This window comes from Petaurus breviceps, unplaced genomic scaffold, assembly GCF_028583685.1.
Source record: "Petaurus breviceps papuanus isolate PSGF00001 unplaced genomic scaffold, PetGlider_PUasm1.0 90847, whole genome shotgun sequence".
In the NCBI taxonomy this organism is placed as follows: Eukaryota; Metazoa; Chordata; class Mammalia; order Diprotodontia; family Petauridae; genus Petaurus; species Petaurus breviceps.
Genome location: NW_027187360.1, coordinates 12,634,437 through 12,662,015, shown reverse-complemented (window position 1 = coordinate 12,662,015; position 27,579 = coordinate 12,634,437). Strand labels below are relative to the sequence as shown.

Sequence of the window (27,579 nt, the reverse complement as noted above, 5' to 3'; positions counted from 1 at the left end):
TTTTAGGCAATTTTGAAAATAGTTTATTACAAAATATGATACAGTCTTTATAGATTGTGTCCCAATCTCCCATAACTCATATACCTTGAAGATTGTAAAATATCTATGTAAATGCCCATACAAATCTAAGCTGTACAGTACTTTCAATCCTCTTAAATTTATAGAGCAGGTTTGTCAGGCAGTATTATAGTGGAGTACAAACAGGCAAGTCACTCTGTGGACATCTGGCATTCTTGCAGGTAGCATGATTCAAATGGTTTTCTCCAGTGGATCTTAACAATGCAATAGCTGTTCAGAATCCACCATATTTTAGTGATCAAAACCATACTGGGGAAAGGAAGAACAATACAGCTCAACAAAGGGTTTTGTACTCGTTACTTCTTATTTCTAGGCTTTAACTCTTCTGCCGCGTTACGTAGAAAAATGTAATTTTTCTTTTGGGGATTATAAAATTCATGTCCCTAAGAAGGGAGGAAATAGAAGTTATATTAGAAAAAAGTTACATTTTAAGAATTGGATTCTTAAGCAAGCATTCAGTTTAATTTAATAAGAATTCAAAATAGCCCCAGAATTCTAAATGTTCACCTACATGAATAGCTCCTTGATGTTCAGATCTTTTCTAGATGGAGGTATAATACATTTAATTAAGACAAAGGCCTGATTCAGTCTCTTCAGAGTTAGAAAATCTTTAAAACACTTCAAATTCTATCTTAAATTTTCTTGATGTTATGGTAATAAGGTCAAACAGTAATTGGTTTTATTTATCCAGGTACTAATATAAAATTTATGCCAGAATTTTATAAATTAAGTTATTAAAAAATGTATATACTGAAAAACCCAATCTTTCTTAGATAAAGTTGGAATATGAATTCTTACCTTTGACCAGTCATAGCTAGAGGCATATGCAAATATGTTTCCATTGTGATTGAAACAACAAGCTGAAATTGGCTGATCTAATTGTTCCGAGGTTTTTAGTTTTGTCCTTGCATCTTTGTCCCAAAAGCTGAATCTACCATCAGATCCTACAGTAGCAAGTGTTCCATGAACAGGATGAAATGCTATCCCATTCACCTGCAAAGAATTGTATATAAGAAAGAGAAAGCAGAATAATAGTGAGCATTTTTCAATATATGTGGCACATATCCTTAGGCTTAAATTGGAAAGACAAGTAGAAATTTTAAAATAAATTATTTAAAAGTACCTATTAGAAGACCATAATCATTCTAGTGTTAGCCCCTCTGGGAATGAAAAACAAAAATGAAATCATACCTGCTGGCAAGAAACTTACATTCTGCTGGGGTACCCATATAAGTAAATAAAACATGTACAAAATAAACACAAGGTAATTTCAGTGGGGGAGAGGGAGCTCTACCAGATAAGGGGATCTGAAAAGGCCCCCTGAAGGAAAAGGTGCTTGAGCTGAGTTTTGGAAGAAAACTGGGATCAAGTATAAGAAGGGAATGTGTTGCAGGCATAGAAGATACATGAGCAAAGCCACAGAAGGAATGCCATGCCTAAGGAACAGTAGGAAGGCCAACATACATGGAAGAATATGTGGGGGTACTATGCAATAAGCCTGGAGCTAGAAGCCAGATAGACCCAGACTCCACAGGGCTTTTTTTAAATGACTAACAGTGGAGCTGGTATTGTATCCTGGAGGCAACAGGGAAAGGATGCTGCTTAATCAGTGAGAAGCATGATTAAAATTGTGCTTTAGGAATATCAATGAGGCAAGTGTGGAGAAAATCATTTGGAGAAGGGAGATGCTGGAAGTCAGGAGACCAAATGGGAGGCTGTTCTATTAGTCTAGCTAGATGGTGGCCTCACTTGGGATGGTGATCATGGAAGTGGAAAAAGGATACAGAGACAAGAGATATTGTGAATGAATGAGATTTAGTAACAGATTGGGTGTGGAAGGGAAGGAAGATAAAAGAGAATCAGCCCAAAGCTGCAAACTTGGGTGAATGGAAAAATGGTGGTACCATCAACCAAAAAACACTTTTTAAGTATTTGGTCCTATTCTAGGCACCGGGAATAAAATTTTTTAAAATTAAACATCAACAAAAATAGGGAAGTTAAAAAAGCTAAGGGTGGAGTGGGGATAATGAGTTCTACTTTGATCATGTTGAGTTTGTGATTTCTAAGACATCCAGTTCTAAAGGTCCAACAGACAGCTGGTGATGAGGAAATGGGGCTAAGATCTATGAGTTATTTACATAGAAAGACTAACTAAACTCATGGATTCTGATGAGGTCACCTAGCAAGAGATTGCAAGGAAGAGAGGAGGGGGGATATATTATGGATAATGACTGTATATAACTCCTTACTTTTATACTTATATAAAGTAGACTGAAAATAGTCAGGTAAGAAGGGAATCTCAAGAAAATAGTAACATGAAAACCTAGAGAAGATAAATATTCAGGAAAAGACAGTGGTAAATGCTGCAAGAATGTAAAGGACAGAAACTGAGAAAAGACCATAAGATTTGTCAATTAAGAGATCACTAGTATCTTTGGAAAGAGCAGTTTCAAGTGAACGCCGAGGTCAGAAGTCAATGCAAAGTTAGAAAAATGGAGGCTGCAGATAACTTTTTTCCTTGGCTACAAAAGAGAACTTGAAGGAAATGATACTGTCAAGTGAAGGTTTTTATTTAATTCAATTTTAAGAATGTGGGAGATCCAAGCATGTTTGTAAGCGGCAGGGAAAGAAAAGAGCAAAGTAGAGAAAGAGAGAATAGAGAGGGTGATAATTACAAGATCACTATTCATTTTAAATACATAAGAAATCAAACAGTTGTAGTGCTCTTCAATTACATAGTGATTTTTATCTTATCTTGTGTGTAGGGATATGTGTTCGGAAGGAAGCTATGGTTTTTAATTGTACTTTAAAAAATTATAGCCACTTTCTCTAAATACTTACAGCATAGATATCTTGAGGAGCTGAAGTATTAGTTCCATTAGAACGATGACATTTAAAGGTGAAGTTATCTTTGGCACTGAAAAAAAATGGTATTTTAACTTTTTAAAAAAGCCTCAAATAAAAAAAAATTGCTGAAATTGATACAATCACACTTACGGATTTGGCGGATTAATATAATGAATAGCAACTCTTCCTTCAATACTTCCCAGGGCAAAACCAGTAGGCTTATTCTGTTTGTCTTTAAAAATGGCAACACAGCGATGCTAGAGACATAAAGAATCAAATAAGGTCAATTATTTAACTCCATTTTAAATCATAACATGGAAGCTAACAAAATTTGTATTTTCTCTGGAATATGCGTTAAAATTTTTTTAACTAATATATTTTGTTTCTAATTTGTTGTATATGTTATATGATTTGTTATATGATTCTTATTTATTTCTAATTTGTTTTCTAATTTCTCAACATCTCTACTTTTTCACAGAGAACCATCTCTTACAACAAAGAATTTTTAAAAGAAAAAAACTTCACCAAACCAAATAATCATTGTCTTATACCCAAAGACCTTCACTTATGCATAAGAAGGAGGGAGATGCCTTAGTATATGTCTTCCTTGGGACCCATCTTGGCCACTCTAATTTTGGTTTTGGTTGTTTTGTTTTTCTTTCAATTTACACCACTGTAATTACTGTGTACATTGTTCTGCTTACTTTGTTTCAGCTCATCTTAAGTCTTCCCATCTCCTCTTACTCAGCTATTCTGAAAGCACAGTACTATCACATTATATTTATGTACAACTTGCTTATCCATTCCCCAATATAAGGACATTTACTTTATTTCCAGTTTACTGCTACCACTACAAAAAAGTGCTGGGTGTATATGGGGCCTTACTTTTCTACTTCTGGCTTCTCTGAGATATTATTTTTCATAAAACCACGTTAATTATATTAACATGTAATGAGTTTATGATTTTTTTTTAACGAATTCATGTCCTTTGGCCACTTTATTTACTGGGTAATCTAACTGGTGTTATATATTTGTATCTCTTCCTAAATATCATGGACATCAAACTTTTCTCAGTGATATTTGATGTAAATATTTCCTTCTAATTCTAATTATTCATGAAAAAATTTTTAAGTTTTATTTTCATCATCTCCTTTACCTCTTATTTAGATATCCTTCTCCTTGCTATCACTGTAGAAGACATCTGATCTCACTTTAATTTTTTATGGAGGGACACATTTTGATTATTTAATCATTTTAAGTTTATTATAGCAAATGGTTCAAGTTCTTCATCTAAACCTAACTTGTGCCAAGTTATTTTCTAGTTTTCTCAGCAGTTCTTATAAAAAAGCCCTTACCCTAAACAATATAGGTTGGTGGGTTTATCAAAAATTGGGATGTTGTTTTTGACTGCTTCTGTTTCTTATCCTGTTTTCATTCTATCAAATGGTTTTGATGGCTTTACATATAATATAGCTTCATAATGCTATACCCCCTTCATTTATACTTTTTCTCATTAGTTCCTTTGAGAGTCTAGGTAAGATGCTTTTTTCATAACAACCCCATGTGATAAGGGAGTATCAGTATCTTGGCAGCTGAATTAGATGAGGCTCAGAAAAATGAAATGTCTTACTCACCAGTCATTCAAACAGTAAATGGTAGAACCAGGACTCAAAATGAGGTCTTACTCCAAGAAGATAATTGCATATTTCTATACTACTGGTTATATACTAAAGTAGTAAGTCACCCCTTTTTAATGAGTATTTTAGGATTTAGAGCTAGAAATGTTGTCAGAGATCATCCAGTTCAATGTCCTTATTGTAGGGTTGAAGAAACTGAATCCCAGAGAGGCAAACTTTTGTACTGACCTATGCTATTTCATAAATCCAATTATATAGGCTATTTTAATTTTTCTTTTATTTTCTATTGTAGAATACTTTCAAACCATAAATTGCTTAAGAGGGGACTATGGTCCAAAAAGACTCAAAACTCTTTGGAAAACAAATATTTCTTCAATATTTTAAGGATCCATTATTTCACTATTCTGAGTCCTCTTTCCACCAACACATACTTCAACCCTAAAAGAAACTGTCTACATGTGAGCATTTACATACTTAGGCAAACTGGTCTTCATACAAAAGACACAGCCTTCATCACCAGGGACAGAATGGTAGAATCTGTAGGACTTTATGCTCTTCTAGCAGAACACAGAACTCCATCCATGCCACAGGGGATTGTTTTTCTCCAAATATGAATTATACAATTTGAAAAGAAGGACAAATGATTACATGAAGATCTAAATCATATTTAATTGCCTCAATATTCAATATTTATCCCCTAATTCAAACAAGATTTTGCTTACCTAAAAAATTAATTTTTCTAATACAGATTTATATAACTGTGATATGCTCAGAATTTAATGTAATGTATATAATTTAATATCAGTTTAGATAAAACTTCCTGACCCTCCCTAGAAGAAGACTTTTTCTAGTATATTATTTATAAGCATAGCACCTTTCATACAGGAGAAGTATTCATTAATCTGATTTGTGTTGTTGCTTACCTGATGTTTAAGAGGAGACTCTATTCTCCTGAATTCAGAAGGCTGATTCTCTAATTGATAAACTATCAGTCCTCTCTCAGCAGTAGCTACAGCTGCCATGGGGTATACCTAAAGCCAGAAATGAGGAAAAGATGAAAATGCATACTCAATATAAGGATCTGACCATACTCTCTTAAGAACCATTTCCTTTAAAATGAAGGAATATGTTCCCTGTAGTTAACTGTTAGAAGTAATGCTATTCACTCATAAAATTACAAATGTAGACATGATTATTTCAAGTGAGAATTTAATCATTCCATACTATTAACAAATTCTATAATGTGATGAGTAAACATGTGGGAGATGTTCTTCTAAAATTGATGACCATTCACAGGGGCTCTACACCATAATATAGCCTTCAAATTTATTATTAAATGTTATGGTCTGGATATTATTTAAGTAAAGAAATTAGAAGTTTGAAATGAAATGCTCACCACATCAGCACAGTAACATCTTTCAGGCAGTTGCAATGTCATCATAGGACTTGGTGACCGTGTGTCCCAAAACTAGATAAAATGAACAATAAGCCTTTGGTTAATCAGAGTTGATGGTTAAATCATATAAATCTTGCCATAGCTATTAAACTGCAGAGACATTATTTTGTCAGGGTGTTATACCTTTAAAGTTTTATCCCAGCTTCCTGTCATCACACAACTATAGTTTGGTGCTTTGATCCAATGCACAGTTTTCACAGGAGCGTCATGCTTTTTATAAAAAAAAAAAAAACAACAACAAACTGATTAGAAGAGGTAAGAGTGGTAGTTAAGTACTAAATATCTTCAAGATTTAGTGAAAAACTTTTTCAACTCAACATTCAGGTTAGTGTTAATATAAAGAACAATGAAGCTCACACATTCAGGTTTTTGCAACCTCCTCCCCTATACCTCATTGCCCCATGATAACTTTCATGAAAATACACAAAGGATTCACAGGCAGGAGGACCAGCTTGTCCAATGCTCTCATTCTACAGACAAGGAAGCTTAGGCCTAGAGAGATGGGTAGTAAATATCAGAATTAAGATCCAAATCCAAGCTTCTCCCTCAAATTCAATGCACTTTATACTATACTCTGCTGCCCCGATGGTGATCTCAAGGTTCTATCACTGGCTCTTTTCTCACATCTCTCTATATTCTCTCCCCTAGAAATCTCATCTATTCTGATAGTTTTAATCAAAATCTCCTAAGATTATATCCCTACACCTGACTTTCCCCCAGAGCTTTAATACCATAGCTTTGATTACCTGGTGGGCATCTTCATTTGGATGTGTCAACAACACCCTAAGTTCATCATCAATCTTCCTTCCTACCCACCTTCAAATTCTATTTCTGTTGATGGAACCAGTGCTTTCCTGTCACCCTGGTCTGTAACATCTGAATAATTTTTGATTCTTGTCATTCTATCCAGGCCAGCCCTCATTATTATAATCTGGGGAAGTGGTTCCTGTGGAAAAAGGGCCAGCCATCCCCACCAACTACCAACCACCACTCATAAGGCAAGTCTTTCCAAACTAGCTGAATTCAGAAGCAGGAAGGTACCCTGAGGTGTACAGGGGAGGCAAGTGTAGTGCCAACACAATATTCACAGCAGTTGACGGTGACTGTAAATACTATGTTGGTGCTACAGCAAGTGAAACTATACCCCCAACACCTCCCTTCAGATCCTGGTGAAGATGGCTGAGAATTCTGAGCCCAACAGCTTTTTGAAGAGCAATACTCCCACTCTTAAGTGCCTGTAACCATCACCTTGGGAAGCAACCCCTGTGGAGATGCAACCTGGTAACAACTCCTGAAGCAGATAAATCTACGTTTAGAGAAGACTTAGAAAAGAAAGTTCCTATCACTAAAGTCCTTGGCATTGTCAACATCAGAAAAGGGTATCATTTCATTAGTGGAATGACATTAAAGAGACTGTCTGCTTGCTACTGTACCCTAAGGCCCTGGGACTTTTCCATCTGACTCGCAGGCAACCCCTTCCATGTGTGCTGTCTCTACCATTATGATGGGAGCTCCCTTGACAATAGGGTCTTTTATTTTTTCTTTGTATTGCCATATTTAGCCCAGTGCTGTGCACTTAATAAGTACTTGATACTTCATGCACTCATTCATTCAGTCATTCTTAACATTCAAACAGTTGTTAGGTCCTACTGAGTCTCTCCTACAACTCTCACAAATATGCCTTCCTTTCCATAATCAACTGAAACCTCCCTAGCGCAGGCCCTCATCCCTTCCTCTATTTAATGAATCCTTTAGTTAGATATGGAAGGAATCTTCCTAATACCGTGCTATTATTCCACTATTCTGCTACTCAAAAACCTTCACTAGCTCCAGCTTACAAAATGAAATATAAACTCACGATACTGAATCTAGGCTTCCCAAAATGAGCTTCCAATCTACTTTTCTAGCATTGGATCACACTATTCCCCTTCATGAGCTCTGTGGTCCAGTCAAACTAGAACTTCAACATTCTGGTGCCTCTGCTCATGCCATTATACCATGAGAAAGCAAGACAGCTGAGCTGCTGGAGCAAAAAGGTAGCAACTTCCTGCCAATAAGCCTAAAAAATTCACATGTCTTCCTCAATTTTATTCAATTCAACAAACATTTATTAAGGGCCTAGTATGTAGAAGGGATTGTGCTAGGTTATGGGTACACCATGACAAAAAAACTACATAATTCCTACTCCCACGAAGTTTATATTCTCCTCTGAGACTTCCTGTAGGCTGCATATAAAAGCAGGAAAAGTCCAAGCTTCTGCACTGATATTTCTAATACTGTAGTTATGAATGCAAATGTGTTAACAAGCAGGGAAGCAAGAAAGCTAGGTAACTTTGGGCAAAAATTCATTTTCCTTTGTAATATAGTCTGAAAGATGTGTTGTGTGACAAAAAGAAACAATTTTAAAAAACACTTTGAATAACCTCAATTGTTTCCCTGCCTCAAATTTCTTCCCACTCCAATCCATTTTCCATATAGCTACCAAAGTGAATTTCCTAAAGTACAGGTCTGACCATGCTATCCCTCTTAGTTAAAAAATTAAAATGACTCCCTATTACCTCTAGAATTAAATACTTGGCATTCAATTGTATGTAAAAATTTCAAATTTTCAAAAAATTCAATTGCATGTAAAAATGTAACTATAATTATAACCAATTTAGTATTTAAAGTTCTTTACAATGAGGCCTCTTTCTCTCTCTCTTGTCTTCTTACACATTATTTTTCCCAATACACTCTAGGGTCCAATGACATTAGGCTATTTGCTCTTCTCCACGTCAGGTTCTATCTCTCATCTTTGTGCCTTCACATGGCTGTCCTCTATTCTTGAAATGTTTTCTCTCCTCACCTCTACCTCAGAATTCTTAACTTCATTCAAGACTCAACTCAAATGCCACCTTCACCAAGAGGCCCTTCCTGGTCCCATCAGTTGCTAGTACCTTCTTCTTACCTTGTATTTACTTGCTATGTGTCTCGTATTAGCCCATTTATGTACATGTTGTTTTTCCCATTAGAATGTAAGTACCTTGAGGGTTGAGGAAGTTTTCACTTTTTCTTTGTATTAAATTAAGGCTAAGCACAGTGTATGACAATGGGCTTAAAAATGCTGGTTGATTGACTGTGAACATCAAATTGTGCATTTTAATAGCTGTCACTTATAATATTTGTGTGCGTGTGCGTGTGTGTGTAGCCATATCAATATAGATATCGACATCTATCAAAATATAAACAGGAAATGGACAAAGTGGAAAAGACATACATGATCTGAAAAGGAGGTGGACTGGTCACATAGCGAGAGTGAGGGTCAACAGTTAAACAACCTGCAATGGTTACCGATGAGAAATTTAAAGAACTATAGGAAGGCTTCCATTATACTGGTTATATACTCTACAGAGGCCTTACAAAAGGATGAGAAAGGCCTTAGAACTCAATCTAAGCTAACCCTCAGATTTTATAAAGAAGGAAACTTAGGCCCAGAAAGGATAAGTGACTCACCCAAAGTCACACAGTTACCATAAGCCAAGCCAGGATCTGAAGCTATATACTCCAAACCCACCATCCATACATTATTCTGCCTCCCAAGGTATGGAGAGATTTATCATCTGTACAGGCAAAAGAAGCACTGCCAATAAAATCATAGATACATCCAAGTGTTTCTAGAACTGCATCTGAATATTGGGAGCTAGCTAGTTTGGTAGTATTTTGAAGAAAAAGGAAGAAGAAAGCAATAATGATTTTATATATTTACTGAGATAAGGATATGAGACAAAAACACTTCCTCTAAACTGCACAACTTTGATTATGGAGTAGCAACACCTTCCACACAATTAAAATTATAAAGCCAGGCCACCTAAGGTACAATTCTGTTATTATATATACATCATCACACACAGAGGACAGGACCTGAAGTATAGCAATCTACAGTAAATAAAACAAGGAACTTTCTGTAACTGGTACCTACTATATAATAGTATAAGCCAAACAGCATCCCAATGAAAATAAATACTACAGAACATTACCAAAATGTTCCACCTGAGAGAGCTTAAAATTTTTCTTATTCAATTTTGTTTTATTTTCAGGTCTACATTCTCCCTTCCCTCCTCCTCCACCTCTAAAGGCCTCCCCACCAAAGCAAGAAAAACAAAACCTGTTACATATACATAATCAAGCAAAATAAATTCCTGCATTGGCCATGTTTTGTCCCATTCCCCACTACAACTCCCCCAAAAAGCCTCAATCTGCATTCTTAATCCATCACCTTTAAAGAGCTTTTATTACAAAGAAATAAAGCTACTTAAGAATGTTCCCCCCACCCCCCCACCCCCCTTTTACTCTTAGTAAAGGCTAAGTTTATATTACCTGTGCAATCTGTATAGCCTGGTTACTATTGAGGTCCCACATTTTGGCAGTTTTATCACAAGATGCTGTAAATACTTTACTGCCATCCTAAAAATGAAAAGTCAAGGAATCAATTATTCTTGTTATAATAAAACCAAGTCAACTAAGTTAACAATTTTTCTTAAAAAAAAATCTCAAAAAAGTATTTCAGAATCAAAGTGCTAAAAAACTACATGACTGTGTAGAAACAAAGATTTAGAACTGAAAGGAACCTTAGAGATCTCATTTTAAAGATGAGGAAACTGAGGCCTACCTAGAATTCAAGAGACATGTGTAAAGTCACACAACTAGGAAGGTAGCAGAGCCAGGATTCAAAACTAGGTCTTCTGAATTCAAAATTAGCACTCTATTAAATAATGCTTCATTCAATTTAATTATCACTATCTATTTTCATTTTGTCTTTTATGACTTTAGTTTTATATTTCCCAGCACATGTAGAAAAATCTCACTAAAATGGAATAAAGTCCTACCTGATTTATAAAGTATGTGTAAATAGTAAATTTAGTTTTGGCATACCTATTTTAGCACTAAAGACATACTGTATTAAAACTTTTGGGGGGTGGCTAGGAGGCACAGTGAATAGAGCACTGGCCCTGGATTCAGGAGAACCTGAGTCCAAATTCGGCCTAAGACACTTAGCCGTGTGACCTTGGTAAAGTCACTTAACCCCAACTGCCCTGCCTTCCTCCCTCCAAAAAAGCAAAAACAAAACAAAACAAAAAATTTTTGTAAACTGGCATGGTTATACATAAAGAAACACGACTTAGTCAAGACAGTACTATCATAGAATTATCGAGTACTACTTGTCACGGATTCCAATATAAATTTACCACCACACTTCCCCTTTTCTATCCTGTGCCTGTAATTCTCCAACTGTAAAATTTAACAGTATCTTCCCTCCAAACTTCATAAATTTACAAGGTTAATTCTATTTATGTCCTTAGAGAAGCCACAGGAAAAATATAATCTTTCAAAGTATTCTCTGAGCATTATTATTTCTGGCTGTTCGTTCCAACTGCAGACACCATTAATTTTGTTGTCAACATCATTGAAAATGAGATGGTCAGCTCTGCATAGCTATTCCTTTAGATCTATTATTTTCAAAGTGAAAAAGAGCTGTCTATTTCCTTGGGGGATCAAATTCATGGGTTTGAGTAAGAGAATGAGTGAGAACCATTTGGAAAGGTAGTGAGGAAGGTGTGTCACCTGTTATGAGGGGGAGAAAAAGAGTGAAGAACACACTACTGTAAGGGCACAATCAATTCAGATTTTATCCCAAAAAGGATGAAGATGCTCACTGCCTTTACTGCTTCTACTGTAATTACTGTTTTCACTATCATTACAGATCAGCCAACTAGTCCCAATCACTGAACTCTTCATACTAAGTATCACTGAAAGGGACAAAAATGTTTACAACGTAGGTTTGGTCTAACCATAAGACCTATGTCATCCCAGCCACATGACAGAGATGCTTCATACTCCTTCCTCTGTTAGCTCCCACTGTTCGGCTGACAAATGGGATGTATGATTTAGGAGAGCAGAGGCTCTTGTCAATCTCACTGGTAAAATGAGGGGAGTCTAACTAGTGGGCCTCTGAGGTCTCTTCTAGCTCTACATTTATGATATTATGATTTCAACTATCTCCTAGGGGACACTATCCAAGGACTTAATGGGCAAATATAGGAGCTAGATAACTTGGTCATTTATATAATGCTCAGTACTTTCTCTTGCAGAGGTCTAGTACTGTTAAGTCTGGAGGAATCCTTTACCTTTTAAAATTCTACTCATTTCTTAAGATCAACTCATACCATATCTAATTAAGAAGCCTCTTGTAATTTTCAATCCGAACTGCTCTTTCCTTGCACTGACTTCAGGCAGGATCTTGCACTTTATTTTCTTAATCTATTGTATTACATTTTGCTTCAGAGGCAGTGTAAGGGCTGGTCTGGGATTTAAGAAGAACTGTACTATTCTAATACATAATGATTTTGTGGTTCTGGGCAAGTCACTTAACCTCCCAGTGTCCCATGTAACTCTCTTAGACTGTAACATTGCAGAGTAGTCGTAATGTGCATTACTAAAGGGATTTTCCTAATCAGTATTACCCTATATCAATGAAATTACAGATCAAACTCCCTGAAAAAGATATTCTGCACGAGTCTTTGTATAATACTGTATATCCCTCATAGATTATAAAGCTCTACAAGGGCACAGACCATGCCTTAATTTTCTTTGTATCTCTCTGAACACTTAAATAAAAAAAAATTTCATACACATTATGTGCTTAAAAATGGAAAAAAGTTAACTGTTTAAAAATAAGATCAATAAATTAAATTTCTACATATCTATTTCCTTTTCAGAGTGTTTTTATTTTTATTCCTTGTTCTTAAAACAACTTTACAATGGAGTAGAATAGGCTATTCTGCTAATTTCCCATTTTACATATAAAGAAACTGAGATATATAAACAGTGACTTATAAATGGCCAAATTATTGATTAATGCTCTATTTTGGACTCTCACCCAGATTTCCTAAATCCTAGAGCACCACATGAATCATATTTGTATGATTTTAAAGTATAAAAGTGGAATTTTTATTCTTACACAAACCAAATATGAGTATGAAGGCATGGTTTAGTAAGTTGGGATGAATTCTTCTGAGCAACTGGACTCATCTTTAAAAACTCAACTGATATTTTAATGTGTATTCTACTAGAATATACTCAGAAATTAAAAATAGAATTTCATAAAATAAATATCAAATAATAGCATTTTTAACAATTGTAAAGTTGGGAGGAAACTGTGTTCTGGCAATGTAAATTTTAAAAGAAAAAAATCTACCCAGATATCTTTAGGTAGAAAAGCTTTTCCACTATTTAGCATTTTTTTTTTTTACATAGAGTACATATCATTTTATGAGATAAATATTATGTAGGAAAAGTTCTTTGCATCCTAGATCAAAGAAGTATCAATAGCATACTGCCAAACTTGAGAAAACTTCAAGTGGTGTGACAAAACAATAAACTTATTACTGGGAAACAGGGACTTTCTTGGAAGTGTAACAAAGAAGGAAAGAAGAGAGTCTTGACGTTTACCCATTTCAAGTCATTAATGGTTGTGAATAACAATAAACTGCAATTGTTAAGAAAACAGTAGAAATTGATAGATACATACATCACTCCAACAGACATCAAGTACAGGCCCTGTGTGCATCTGCTGGGCTTTTGGAATAGTTTGTCCATTATCTTGAACTTCCCAACATCGAACCTGTATCAGTAACAATAATTAACATTGCTAGAGCAATTTGCATTACATTCAACTACATCTGATAATGAATAGGATAGTATTATTCCACCTCCCCCACCAAAAGGAGGGGACAATTACTCCTCTTGCAAAAGTGACCAAAAGGATATTGATAACTACAGACCCTAAACCTAATTTCTCATCTCTATAAAAATCATTATGGGGATGATCTACACATTTAAGCTTGATCCCAAAGAAGAGATTACAAAATGTACCTCCCTCCCCTCTTTGCAGAGATGAGACTGTGGATACAGAACACTACATGTGCTGCTAGCTGAAGCTGACATTTATTAATTCTACTCAATTTAAAAAATATATCTTTTTTTATCCTTTGTTAGAGGGGATGGTTCTCTGGGTGGGGGAGAAAGGAGGGATATATTTGGAAAAGATGATGAAAAAAATAAGAGACTTCAATAATTTTTTAAATGACCTACATTATATATGTATTGATGGTAACCTTGATAAAAATATAAAAGAACAGACATGCTTTTCTAAATCATCTTCTGGAGTAAATCACGTCTTCATAGTCACACAACTGACTTGAAGGTGGAGAGGATACAATACCCTGTTCTGTTTTATTATTGATTATAAAAAAAAAACATCTGACTATGTATAGCAAAACATACTCCCAAAGATTCTCCACTCCACAAGGTGTCTCTAATGCATATATTATTCTTTGGGGCATCTAGAGAGAAATATATTTTAATGAGCTTCTGATTATTAAAAGCAAACACGGCAGAACACAGTCATATGCATGCTTGCTCACCAAAAGGTCAGAGAGGATGTTCTATACAGAATCCAAATAGAAGGGGAATTTTCCATAGATGGTAAGGTCTTCCAGATGCTATTTGTAGATGACAGTGCTGACTGCATCAAGTTGTAGAATACTACAGTCTCCTCAATGAGATCCATTATCACTCAAAAGAGATAGGCCTAACAATCCACACAGGAAAAGCCAAAATGATAAAAAAAAATGCCTACTGTCCAGACTATGACATTTAGTTGGATGGACAACCCAGTGAGTTAAGCCATTAGTGCACAATTTCAAAAGGACAATTAGTTAGGCCTAGAATTGAGTAAGATAGAAGGCTGGATTGCATTTGGGAAATTGCACAGTGCTTATAATATTTCCAAGTTGATAGTCTTTCAGTGATGCTAATATAGCTGAAAGTCATTAAACAACAGAATCTCTGAAGAATCAAAATTAGTTTTAAGTAAGCTAAAAGGCAATGGCAATTCACATAGTTAAGGGTAAGTAGGTACTGCATATTATCTATGATGACTGACATGGGCAGCGGTGTGGCAAGATTTCATTTAGGAAATATTTACTGAAAAAAGGATGTAGGTGTTCACATAGCAAGGATGAGGGCTGGTACCCACAGAATGTTAAAAGCCCTAAGTTAAGGTGCTCTGGCAGTTGGCTAGATCTTTGGTGGGAGATTTATGGGAGGACAAGGAAAAGAATCATATACAATCAAAAGGTATGGGTGGGTTGCAATTTTCACTGGGTGAGGCATCAAAATACCTACAATAAGATCATGGATTCACTGAAGCATTTAAGAAATAACAGTATATAATTTAATTATACCTGGACTGAAAGAACAAACTTAAAGATACAACTTTTAAAATATAGGAATTTAAGAGAAAAGCTAATACAAAATAATGTTATCTAGTTTATAGAGAAGACTAATTCTTTAGTATTCTTTTGATCTTTAAGTGCACAAATGTTTTGTTTCCTTCTACTATACTCTGAGATACTTTAATTTCTGGAAAATGCAGCAGTTCATTATTGATCCAAGGGCATATGAGGAATCTGGTCCAAAGTGGAAAATTTTACCCTTCCTCTCAGAATTCTTTGTACCCTGATTAAGTACAACAAATGTGCTTATCATGTTACTGGTGTATTGGAACTAAAAACATTTCACAACAGATGGTTGGAGACTATCCATTTGGAGGAGTATGAAGTGGGGTGTTTAAGGCTCTGTATACAACATTTGACAACTTCAAATTCAAACAGTGGAACACACACCACATACCTGATTTAGGAATGTAAATCAATATACTATATATACACAATAATCATCAATATCAAAATGTATTTATGAGGTTGCACACGATTTACTTTATCCTGCTAATAAGCAAAACTAGAACAGGTAATACATCCTACTATGTGACAGGTTTATAGATTCAAAATTGGTCAAAGACTCTGCATAAAGATTTCTCTTTGCTCAGTACTGTTTTATTAGCTACAGCATAAATGCCATAGCTAATATGGCAAATATTGCCAAATAACGCCAAAATCAAAACTCACAGTCAATTATAATGATTCACATGAAAAATAAGTCATTTATATAGTTTTCATTCAGATAACACTTACATCATTGGCCCAGGATCCTGCAATAAGAAAGTTTCCTGGCAATGTAGGTGGGCTAAAAGAAAGACATCCAATACTGTCATCAGGAGAAGATGTAACTTCAATATCCTGTAAAGAGAATTTGTGAATATTATGTTAAAGCTAACCTTAAGCATCAAATGTACTTATGATGCTTTTCCAGCTCTCCCAGTTTCTAGGGTCTCTCTCCCCTCTAAATTTTTCTTGTACTTACTTTGTAAGTTATTTTGCATAAACTCATGAGTACATGTTGTCTAATCCAAAAGAATGTAAGCTCCCTGAGGTCAGAAACTGTTCATTTTTGTCACTGTAACCCAAGCACCTTGTACAATGTCTTGCACACTGAAGGTGCTTCATAAATGTTTATTAATTTTGTCAGTCTGACTGAGTTCTTCCCTGTGTCCCTAAATTTCAGAGATCCTCTTGCTGAAATACTGCACAAGTGCTAATTTCAATTCTGCTATAAGAGATATGACAATCTTCCCCTGCGTATTAGCAAATACATCATACATGATGATGAAATTAAAGCATAGTCTCTGTCATAACCAAATTCCTACTTTTCTTCAATGTTACAGGAAAAGTTACAGTTCATTACCTTCATAGGGTTGTGATTATCTGTTGCTGTGCTACCAAACATGCTTGTCCCACTAGTTCCAAAACCCGAGGTTGTTCCAAACAAGCTCATTTTGGTCCTAAAAGATAATGAAAAGTATTCATGACAGGCTTTTTATTAGTAATAAATATCTTTGGGAGGCAAATGAACATAGTGAAATTGTATAGTACTTTCTATCTAATGTATTTCATCATGATCCATTCTGTATTATAGTCATTTGCATCTATGCTATAACCACCTACTGTAGAATGGCAGGAACCCTGCCCTATCTGGAGCACTGTGCTCTGAGCATGAACGGCATTTACATTGAACAAAAAAAGGAATAGCAGTCTCCTTCAGTAACAGCAGCATTCTCTTTATAAAAGTAGCCTAAAGAATTGTTCAATTTAACTAATCTATTTCTTTTAAAGTTTTTAAATTTATAATTTAAGATAATAATTAACTGCCAATAAAACAAACTAAATTTAAAACAAGGAGCAAAAACTTTGCTAACTCCCTAGCCTTTAACAAGGCAAACACAAAAGAGTTTACACATAATAAGTAAGCATTTTTTGCTTGTTTGTTTGTTTGTATCCCTTTCAAGTAATGTCCAACATTCTAGTACCTTTAGTGATGTTTGTCTTCTTTGGTAGAGACCAGGCAAAAAAAGGGAAGAAAAATATACACATATAGTTTTAATCAGTATGGATATTGTTCTGGTAGTGATGATCTCACTCCAAATCACCTCATATCCATGTTTCTATAATTGCTTGTATGTTTCATTTAAAAGAAAATACTATGATACTTGTAGGGGGTGATGTCGAGGGTTAGCTCTGAGGGGTCTGTCATGGGCCTGAATCCAGGCCAAGGACCCCCTTGAGTCTGTTTCCACCCACCTGGGCTCAGTATCTCAGGATGCTGACTCTCCCCTCCCCCACAAGAGAAGCTTGGAACATTCTGTCCATCCCTGAAACCCTGGCCCGGCTTGCTCAATATAGATAAAGAAGTAATGCAGGAAAGCATCCCACAGTAGGAATGGCCCCTTGAAGATTGCAAGCTAGGCACCTCATGCAGAAAAGTATGTGAAGTTTCCCATGGGAAAGTACGATGTAAGTGCTTTAGCTAGAGTATATAAACTTGGACCCTCAGATGCTTGATTGAGACTTGCTTAGCATGCATGCAACAAACATATGAATGCTTTGACAATCTTCACCTGGCCCACAGACTCATTATTCACGCTCCCATGTTTCGGTTGGTGCTGCAAATGCAGGCCACAGATAATATTATGTTAAAATACCCTAATTTATTCAGTAATTCTCCAACTGTTGGACACACATGCTTTTATCTTATTTTTTGCTATTAAAGAGCAGTTATTAATATTTTCTAGAAATAGGACCCTTTTTCTTTTTGATGATTTTAAGACAGCATCTTTGAAACAGAATTATTGTATTGATTAGCTGTATGACTCTTACTAAATAATGCCATGAGTTTCTCCAAAATAACTGCACCCGGATAAATATTAATTGTTCATTATTAATGGCTGGATAGGCTAAGTCAACATAATGAAAATGACAATACTAGCTAAAACTAATTGTACTTATTCAATGTAGTACTTTATAATGCATTACTTTATACTGCTAGAGAAAAGAATCATCTGGAAAAGGTAAAGAATCTCAAGGGAAATAATGAAAAAAGAGTGGGAAGAAGAGGCCCTATAATACCAGATTTCAAACTATAGTACAAAGCCACAATCACCTAGGCAATATGGCTAAGAAACAGGGGCCAGTCAGTGGAACAGATTGAGTATACAACATAAATTCATTGATTACAACAGAGTAAGAACTCATTATTTAACAAGAATTGCTGAGAAAACTGGAAAGAAGTTTAGCAGAAACTAGGTAGAGACCAACATCTATCTCATACTGTTTTCCAAAATAAGCTCTATATGGATACATGGCTTAATCTTAAAAGGTAACATCAGAAATTAAAGGAACAAGAAAGAAATTATCTTTCAGATCTACAGATATGGGATGAGTTCCTGATCAAATAAGGAAATTATCTTAAGAGATAAAATGGACTTTTCTGATTGTATAAACTTGAAATATTTTTTTACAAAGCCAAAACAAGCTAAAATGAGAAGAACAGCAGCAGGAAAAACAATCTTTGCAGCAAATTTCTCTTTAATAGGGATCTCATTTCTAAGATAAGGAAGGATCCAAAATTATAAGGATAAGAACCATTCCCTACTTGATAAATGGTCAAAAGATATAAACAGGCAGTTTTCTAAGGAGGAAATCCAATCTATGAATGCCACATGGAAAAATCTCCAAATCTCTAAAATCAGAGTAATGCAAATTAAAGCAAATCTGAGGTTCTACTTCACACTCATAAGACTGGCAAAACTGTCAAAAAAGAAAAATGACAAAATGTTGGAGGACATGCAGGAAAACAGGCAATGCACTGTTGGTGGAGCTTTAAGTTATTCCAAGCCATTGTGGAAAGTAATTTGGAACCATGCTCAAAAAAGTCGCTAAATGAGGCATACTTTCCGAACCAGCCATATCCCAAAGGAATACAGCCCAAAGACATCAAGGTAAGGGAGGAAAAGACCCACATGTACAAAAAATTTATTGTATCTCTTTTTGTGGCAGCAAAGAATTAGAAAGTAAAAAGTTGTCCATCAACAGAATAGTATATGAATATGTCATACTATTGTGCTATAAGAAATAATAAAGGAAAGTGTTTCAGAGAAAACTAGAAAGACATTATGATCTAAAGCAGAGTGAAGTGAGCAGAATCAGGAGAACAATTTGAATAACACTGTGAAGACAAACAACTTCTAACTGATCAACACAATGACCAATCGTAATTCCAGAGAACCCAAAATGAACCATGCTACCCCACCTTCTGATGGAGAGGTGATGGATTTTGAGTACAGATTGTGGCATACATTTTTTTGGACATGGCCAACACAGGAATTTGTTTTGCTTAATTATGCTTATTTGTTATAAGAGTTTTGTTTTCTTTTTCCAACAATGGTAGGGGATGTGTAGTTGAGTGAGAAAAAATTAATTCAATTTTAAGAAATGTCTACACCAGTCTGCAATTAATGCATGTATTCAATGTTTTCCAACAGTGAACCAAATTAGGTAAACCACTAATCCAGGTATCATTTCAAGCCTTATAGCTAAATTTTTAAAAAGCACTTTCTTTTGTTTGTCTACCAAGAATTCTGGATTAGCAATGATTTTTTTGGTGGTAGGGTGGGGAATTTTCATTATTTGATACTGAATTTTCCCCTTTTGTATTTTCAAGAGAAATTTTGTGAGCATAAATCTGATCATTCTCTTATAACACTTAGCTAATGCTCCCAATTTTCTCCCCAAACTCACTACACTGGGTGCACTCTACTTCTCTAAAGGAAGCCCAACAACTGAATAACAGTTACTGTGATCAAAAAGAAAATGTCTCCAAAAAAGAATAGACTATACATAAGGAATTAAAGAAGGGTTGCATTTCTTGGCTTCATATCTTCCTAAAAGATAAACAGATTAGAAACATCCATAGGCAAAATATTTGATGGCTAACAACAGTAAGAAAACTTTGCCTTCAAAGGGTAAAAGATATACCCTGAATATCCTTCATGGTCTCTTATCCTTAAAAGGCACAAAGATAAAGAGAAAATTTCAGTTATCAGAGCTGAATTCCACACAGAGGGCAATGGATAGGAAACTAGAAATTCCAGGTGATAGCTCTATACTAGTCATTAGAGGTAGCATGCCTAAGTTTGCCCATCTAGAAAAGGAGGGATCTACAACATTCTTATAAGAAGGACTATATTTTAATGATGTCAAAAGGCAATTTATTTGTTCAAAAATATTTATAGGATAGCTTCAATCTCGCTTTAGTAACTGCCCATTTGACATTTTAAATTAAATGCCTCAAAACATATCAAATTCAGCTTGTCCAAAACAGAACTCATTTCCCTGCAAACTTACCCTTCTCTCAAACTTTCTTATTTCTATTGAAGGGAATCACCTTTCTTCCAGACTTCAGTTTCCTAACGTTGGTATTATCCTCAATTTCTCACTTTCCCCTCACTCCACATAGCTAATTAGTTGCCAAATTTTGCTGTTTCTACCTCCACATATTTCTAGAATCCAATCCCTTGTCTCTACTCACAATCATCATCCTGATTCAAGCCCTTATCACTTCTCCCCTTGATTACTACAACAGCTTCCTAACTGATCTCCCTGTTTCAAGTCTCCCCTCAGTATTTCATCCTCCATGTTATTACCAAAGTGATTTTCCTTAAGCACAGATCTGACCATGTCACTCCAATACTCAATGAACTCCCTATTGACCTAGAATCAAATATCAACTATTCCTTTAGCTTTAGAACCCCTTCATAAGCTAGTTCCAACCTACCCCTCCATCCTCTTTATATATTACACCCTTTCCCACTAGTGGATCCAACCAAAGTGGCCTTCTCTGGTACGCAAAGGCAACAGTCCTGTCTCTGTGCCTTTTCACTGGCCATCTCCCATGCCTCGAATGTATGTCCTTCTTATCTCTCCCTTATAGAATCCCTCTCTTCCTTCAAGATGCAATTCAAGAACCACCTTCTACATGAAGCTTTTCCTGACTTCCCAAAATGCCACTGTTCTCCCCCTCAAACTACTGTGTATTTGAAGCATTCTGTATTTGTATTTTGTTGCTCTGTCTACTGTCCTTGTTAGTGGAGTTGTGTTCATTGTATTTATAGCATTACAGCCTAAGAGTGTACTGGTACATAACAGTTGATTAATCAATAATTCTTGTTTTATTGATTGATTAGAACTGAACATATAATTTCATTGGCAGAGTACTCCCAGGTGCGGAAACTCCATCTTACAAAACAGATTAGCATCTTTTTCTGAAACTAATAGTCTTATAACCTAGGCCATTGAGAGATGACATGCCTAATCAGAATCACACAGTCATTATGTATCAAGAACAGATTTGAAGTGAAGTCTTCTGAGGTCAGCTCTTTATCTAGGAAGTCACATTGCTTGAAAAAATAACAAAAAACAAACAAAACACACACACACACTACAAACAACATGTTCCACAACTGGGAAATAGTTGAATAAACTGTGGGGTGTGTGTGTGTGTGTGTGTGTATGAATAAATGCGATAAAATATTATTGTATTGTAAAAAATGGCAAAAAGAAATACAAAGAAATGGGGCGGTTGGATGGCGCTGTGAGTAAAGTGCCAGCCCAGTAGTCAGGAGGACCTGAGTCTGGTTCCAGCCTCAGACACTTAAAACCCACGCAAAAAAAAACTAGCCGTGTAACCTTGGGCAAATTACTTAACCCCAATTGCCCTCCAAAAGGCAAAAAAAAAAAAAAAAGAAATACAAAGAAATGTTGAAACTAAGTAACTCAAAGTGAAGATACTAGAATTAAGAGCATCAAACACATACATCTTCACGAAAATAAAAAAAACCTTACAAATGCAGATGAAAAACTTAAAGGAGACAGAATATAAATTATTACGACTTTCCTAAAATTAATTTTTTCTTTTCTCTTTTACAAATAAAAATGTAAATAGTTTGGATTTTGTGGTTCAATTTGAGGTTTGTTTCCAGTCTTGTTGTATATGTTAAATGGAGGTTCATTTCCATACCCTTTGTATATGTTGAATGCTAAGATTATAATAAATTATCTTTTAAAATAACAAGTTAGATGGAATAATCCTTAGGGCTTTAAGATACTAGAAAAATCTATTTTTTCTATATAATTAAGACAAAAAAAAATGCCCACTTGGGTCCAGAAGTAACATTTGTAGACTGTATCACACAATTTAAAATGTTATTTTATAATAAGTAGTTGTTTCATATGTGCACGTTTTGTCTCTAAGAGGCTGAAAGCTCTTTCAGGGTAGGAAATCACATATTATACCAATCTTCATTTTCCTCTCCTAACACCTAACACAGGGTTGGGCCCATAAGAGGAACTAATCAAGACTTGCCAACTTTCTCAGAGGCAGTACTGTATAATGAAAAGCACAATGGATTTAGTAAGAAGATTTAGGATCCATTCCCAAATCAAACATTGGTCCTATAACTATGGGTAAGCCAATTTAGAACTTTCATTCTTAGATTTCATTTATGTAAGGGTAAGAGTAATTCCTGCCTTACTTATTTCACAGAGTTGGTATGAAAAAGAACTTTATATACAAAGTGCTATAAAAATGTGAGCTATAAGAATGTCAAAGCTGTAGGGACGTTAACATTATCTAGTCCAAATTTTAGAAGGCAGGAAAACTAACGCTTTGAAAAATAAAGGACTTGTCCAAAGTTTTACTGTGAACAGAGCAAAGACCTAAGACTCTTGACTCATATCAGGACATTTTCCATCACATAGAATTTTATTATTTTCTCTTATTCAGATACCCATGATGCTATTGGTACAGGTACTCTGTTGAGTAGTACAGATGGGCAAGCTCCCAGAGTTTGGCTCTACTCTACCAGTTCAGCCTTCTCTCATACAAGTCCCCTTTGTGTCTCTTCTTCTTACCCTGCCCTGTCTTCATCTTTCTTTACACCATCCCCAATAGCTAGCTCACTTTTACTCTTCTTCCACCCTTCTATCCTCAGCCAACTCCAGCTCTTAAAGGCTTCCTTTCAAAGCCCAACTCAAGTATCACTTTATCTAAGAAACTATCCCTGAAGTCCACAACACCCATGCCAAGTGAAAACAATCATTCTCCTCAAACTTCTCATAGTAGCTGTCCAAACCTCAACTTGGTACTTACTTCCTCTTTCATACAAGTAATGTTTATTTAAGTACCTGTTACATCCAAAACACTGTCCTAGATACAGGAGATATAAAAAATTAAGAGAAAAAAACCCAGCCCCTGCCCATACTCTGCTAGGAAGCAGGGGGGACAAGAACGCTAATATGCAAGTGGGAAAGAATAAGAGCTAACATTTATATAGCAATTACTACATACCAAGTACTGTGTTAAGCACTTCCGCAATTTTTATCTCATTTGATCCTCACAACAACCCTGAGAAGTAGGTGCTATTATTATCCCCACTTTACAAATGAGGAAGCTGAGGCAAACAGAGGCTAAGAGACTTGCCCAAGGTCATACAGTGTCTGAAGAAGAAAATAATGGATGGGGCGGCCCGGTGGCACAGTGAGTAAGAGCACCCGTCCCAGAGTCGGGATGACCTGGGATCGAATCCAGGCTCAGATACTTAGCACCACACCCAGAAATAACTGTAACCTTAAGCAAGTTACTTAACCCCAATTGCTTAAAAAAAAAATTAATTTTAACGGACAGAAATGAGGAAAGCATGAGGGATGGTTTGCACAAATGTGGGATAGGTTAAGAGAATATTTGGAACATCTGGTAATGCAAATTGGCTAAGGATCAAATAAGATGACATGCTAAGCACTTTGCAATTTTTTTTCCTGCTTTTTGGAGGGGGGAAGGCAGGGCAATTGGGGTTAAGTGACTTGCCTAAGGTCACATGGCTGGTAAGTGTTAAGTGTCTGAGGCCACATTTGAACTCAGGTCCTCCTGACTCCAGGGCCAGTGCTCTATTCACTTCACCACCTAGCCACCTCTGCTTTGCAAATTTTAAAGGACTGTACAAATGCTAGTTATTATTACTATTAAGACACAGAGTTGCTAGGTAGAACAGTAGATAGAGTGCCAGGCTTGGAGTCAAGAAGCCTCATCTTTCTGAAGTTCAAATCTGACCTCAGACACTTAATAGTTGTACTTGACTTAACCCTGTTTGCCTCAAGTTTCCTCACCTATATAAGCTGGAAAAGGAAACCAAAAACCACTCCAGTAGCTTTGCCAAGATACCCCCAATGGGGTCATGAAGCATCAGACACAACTTGAACTGACTTAACAACAACTAAAATATGGAGGGAAGTAATGGGAAAGAAGGCTCACAACATAGGTAGCTAGGAGCCTGAAGGTGGGAGGCTTTAAATAATAAGATAAATTTTTATTTTATTTGAGTGGCAAAAGGGTGCCACCAAAAGCTTTTAAGAGGAAGAATGTATATGATATGGAACAGGTGCATAATGTGACAGGTAGAATACTAGACCTGAAGTCAAGAAGATATAGGCTCAAATTCAGACCCTGACACTTGACAGGCAAGTTCCTTCTCTGAACATGTTTTTTTCCTCTGTAAAAAAGCAGTTAATAAAATTGTAGCATCTGCATCACAGGATTGTGAAGATTATATAAGAGATATATAACAACTTTGGAAGCCTTAAGGTGCTAGGCAAATATCGGCTATTATTATGGCCAGACCTCTGTTATTAGAAAGATTGCTTTAGCAGATATATGGAGGAGGGACTTGAAAGGACAGAGCCTGGAGGGAGGCAGGGCCCAGTTAGGAGGGTCCTATATTAGTGAGAGGCAATCTAAAGATGTGAACTCAGATGGGAGTCCTGCAGTACAGAGAATGCTGATATTAACACCAGCTCCTTCTATCCACATGCTTCCCCTCCATTTGAATAGAGCCTCCTTGGAAGGAAAGCCTGTGTAAGACAAAGAACACTCCCTAGTTATGGTATCAGACTTGGCTTCTGATCCCTGCTCTGAACATTAGCTCTGTAACCCTGGAGGAGTCATTTGAGCCTCTCATCTGTAAAAAGATGCTACGGTACCTGCCCTTTTCAAACCTTAAAGTACTTGAGAAATGTGAGTGATGGTTGTTATTTTCTATCTTAGTACAGTCTCCAGTATCTAACATAGGACTTGTAGAGAAGAGGATCTTCCTAAGAACTGGCAACTCTGATATGGTGTAAGAAGCCAAGAATTAGGGCTCAAAGACTCCTAGCTTGGACTGTAATTCTTCTCCTTACTTTGTGGGTCCTTTAAGAAAAGTGGCTGCACTTCTGTGGTTTCAATTCCCTCATCTGTAAAATGTGAGATTGGGGGGAAATGATGACTCCTCCTGCCAATTACTTTCCCTATTGATTATTGTTTTATTATTTCCCCCACATTCTCTTACCCTTACCTGGAAGGCTGTTTGGGGAGGAACAGGAATGAACCCTTCTCCCATGGTACATGGGAGCACAAGTGAAAGAGCACCAGGCCTGAAGCCAGGAAGACCTGAGTTCAAACACTGCCGCAGGCCTTACTAGCTGTGTGACCCTGGGCAAGACATCTGTTTGCCTCAGTTCCCTCATCTGTAAAATAGGGATGATAACACCCACTTCCCAGGGCTGCTGTGAGGATCAAGTGAAATAATAATTGTAAAGTGGTTATCATAGTGCCTGGCACATAGTAGGCACGATACATGTTTAGTTATCATTATTATTAGTAGTAGTATTACTATCATTGTTAATCCTCCTCACAAGATCCGGGGAAAGAGCACCAGACATAAGGTCAGGATCCATCTTCGGATCCTTCTCAGCAACGACAGACAGCCAGTCTCTTCACCTCTTTGGGGCCCCGATTTCTCTCTTTGCAAAACGGGGCCAGCCACACTTGTAGGGATGCCGTGAGGAAACCACTCTGCAAAGCACTCCGGCGGCGTGAGCCAGGTCTGGGGAGGGGCCCCCAGCACAGCCGGGCATGGCGTGGGCTGCGGCACAGCGGGGGGCGGGAAAGAGGGTCCCCGGCACGGCAAGTGGCGGGATCTCTGCACAGCTGGAGGGCGGGGGCGCAGCGCGCGAAGGGGGAGGGGGAGCTCCTAGGCCGCGAGACCCTGGGCCACGGGCCGTTTTCCCCACGCCGGAGGCCGGGCAGCGGGCAGTCCCCTCCGAGGGCACCGCATAGGGCCTACCTGAGAGCTGGGGCTGCACCTGGGAAACAGGAAGAACGGGGAGAATCTCACCCCGTGCGGGACGCGAAGGAAGAGAGAGGCAGAAAGCCGAGGCAAATAGTACGACCTAGGATTCCCCACCGCTGGGAGGCCTCTGAAAATACCGGACTCCCAGAGAACCGTTGACAACGCATGCGCATCGGAAGCCGAGTGCCTCCTTCCCGGAAAAAGGGAAAAAGCGAGAAAGGGGATAGGCTGACTTGGCACATGCGCAGAAGCCCTGCCGAGGCTAAACGGAAGCTGTGGTACCTGGCACTGAGGGTTGTCAAAAGCCGGGAAAAACGTGAGGAGGAACATCTTTAGGAAAGACAGTTTATAGATTTCAGTGTTCCCTTTCCTAAGAATTCAGTCAGATATCTTGCTGTAACGCGACTTGGCGGATAGGAAGCTGGTCACAGAATCGAGTCAAAGTCCTGCCTCTGTCACCGAACCTCAGTGCCCTGGAGAACGCTTCTGAAACAGGGTTCTTAACCGTTTTTGTAACATGTTCCCCCGCTGTGGTGTGCTGAGAAATGTTTAACAACCGACTCTCCGGAAGGAAAAAAAAATCCAGAACAAGTGACACGCTTTAAAAGTTTAATTTGCATCGTCAGCATTTTCTCCATCACTTTTTAAAGTCTAGACAATCGACAGGACGTTGAATGAAACCCTAATTTGTAGCGTTTGCTGATTTCTGGGGTGTAAATGCTCACGTTGAAAAGTTAGCAATCTAATTGGGAGCCTTTTTGAGTTAACTCTTGCAAGCCACTGCATGGACTGTGGGGCGTCTGAGGAAGTCTACGGACCCCGTCCCAGAATGTTTTCAAATGCGTACGATAGCACACATAGGATTAAGGAAGAAAACGGTTATATTGAAATATAGCTATCAAACTATTTTTAAAAACCAAGTTCATGGGACCCGAAGTTAAGAGCCCCTGCCCTAAGAGCAAGCTACCTATTTGCAGGGGTAGAGGGAGTTTCCCAACACTGTGAGTTCCCTACACAGATAAAATCATAGGTGCCTGAGGTTTGAAAAAAAAAAAAAAAATACTGTT

The 27,579-nt window shown here is 36.9% G+C and overlaps 1 protein-coding gene across 2 annotated transcripts; it reads right to left on the bottom strand.

Annotated features, from left to right (window-relative positions):
- Positions 1-26,702, bottom strand: RAE1 (ribonucleic acid export 1). 2 transcript variants are annotated; one of them, XM_069072463.1, is made up of 12 exons: positions 26,507-26,702; positions 16,702-16,798; positions 16,092-16,196; positions 13,586-13,678; positions 10,375-10,461; positions 6,142-6,228; positions 5,959-6,030; positions 5,486-5,593; positions 3,076-3,182; positions 2,920-2,995; positions 877-1,071; positions 1-461 (listed from the first exon to the last, which is right to left on the bottom strand). In XM_069072463.1, the coding sequence occupies exons 2-12, from the start codon at positions 16,789-16,791 to the stop codon at positions 375-377; spliced, it is 1,107 nt and encodes a 368-aa protein (XP_068928564.1). In that variant the 5' UTR covers positions 16,792-16,798; positions 26,507-26,702; the 3' UTR covers positions 1-374. The 2 variants fall into 2 exon arrangements, with proteins under 2 accessions (XP_068928564.1, XP_068928563.1); XM_069072462.1 differs by having other exon boundaries at positions 26,558-26,697.
- Positions 26,703-27,579: the final 877 nt, after the last annotated feature.

Bases quoted from the DNA above. Each gene is read 5' to 3' on its own strand.
- RAE1 (XM_069072462.1), bottom strand. From the start codon at position 26,685: ATGCGCATGCGTTGTCAACGGTTCTCTGGGAGTCCGGTATTTTCAGAG. The intron at 6,031-6,141 runs GTATAACACCCT...CATTTTATCTAG, and splicing joins GCTGGGATAAAACTTTAAAG to TTTTGGGACACACGGTCACC. The intron at 462-876 runs GTAAGAATTCAT...CTCCCTTCTTAG, and splicing joins CTAGCTATGACTGGTCAAAG to GGACATGAATTTTATAATCC.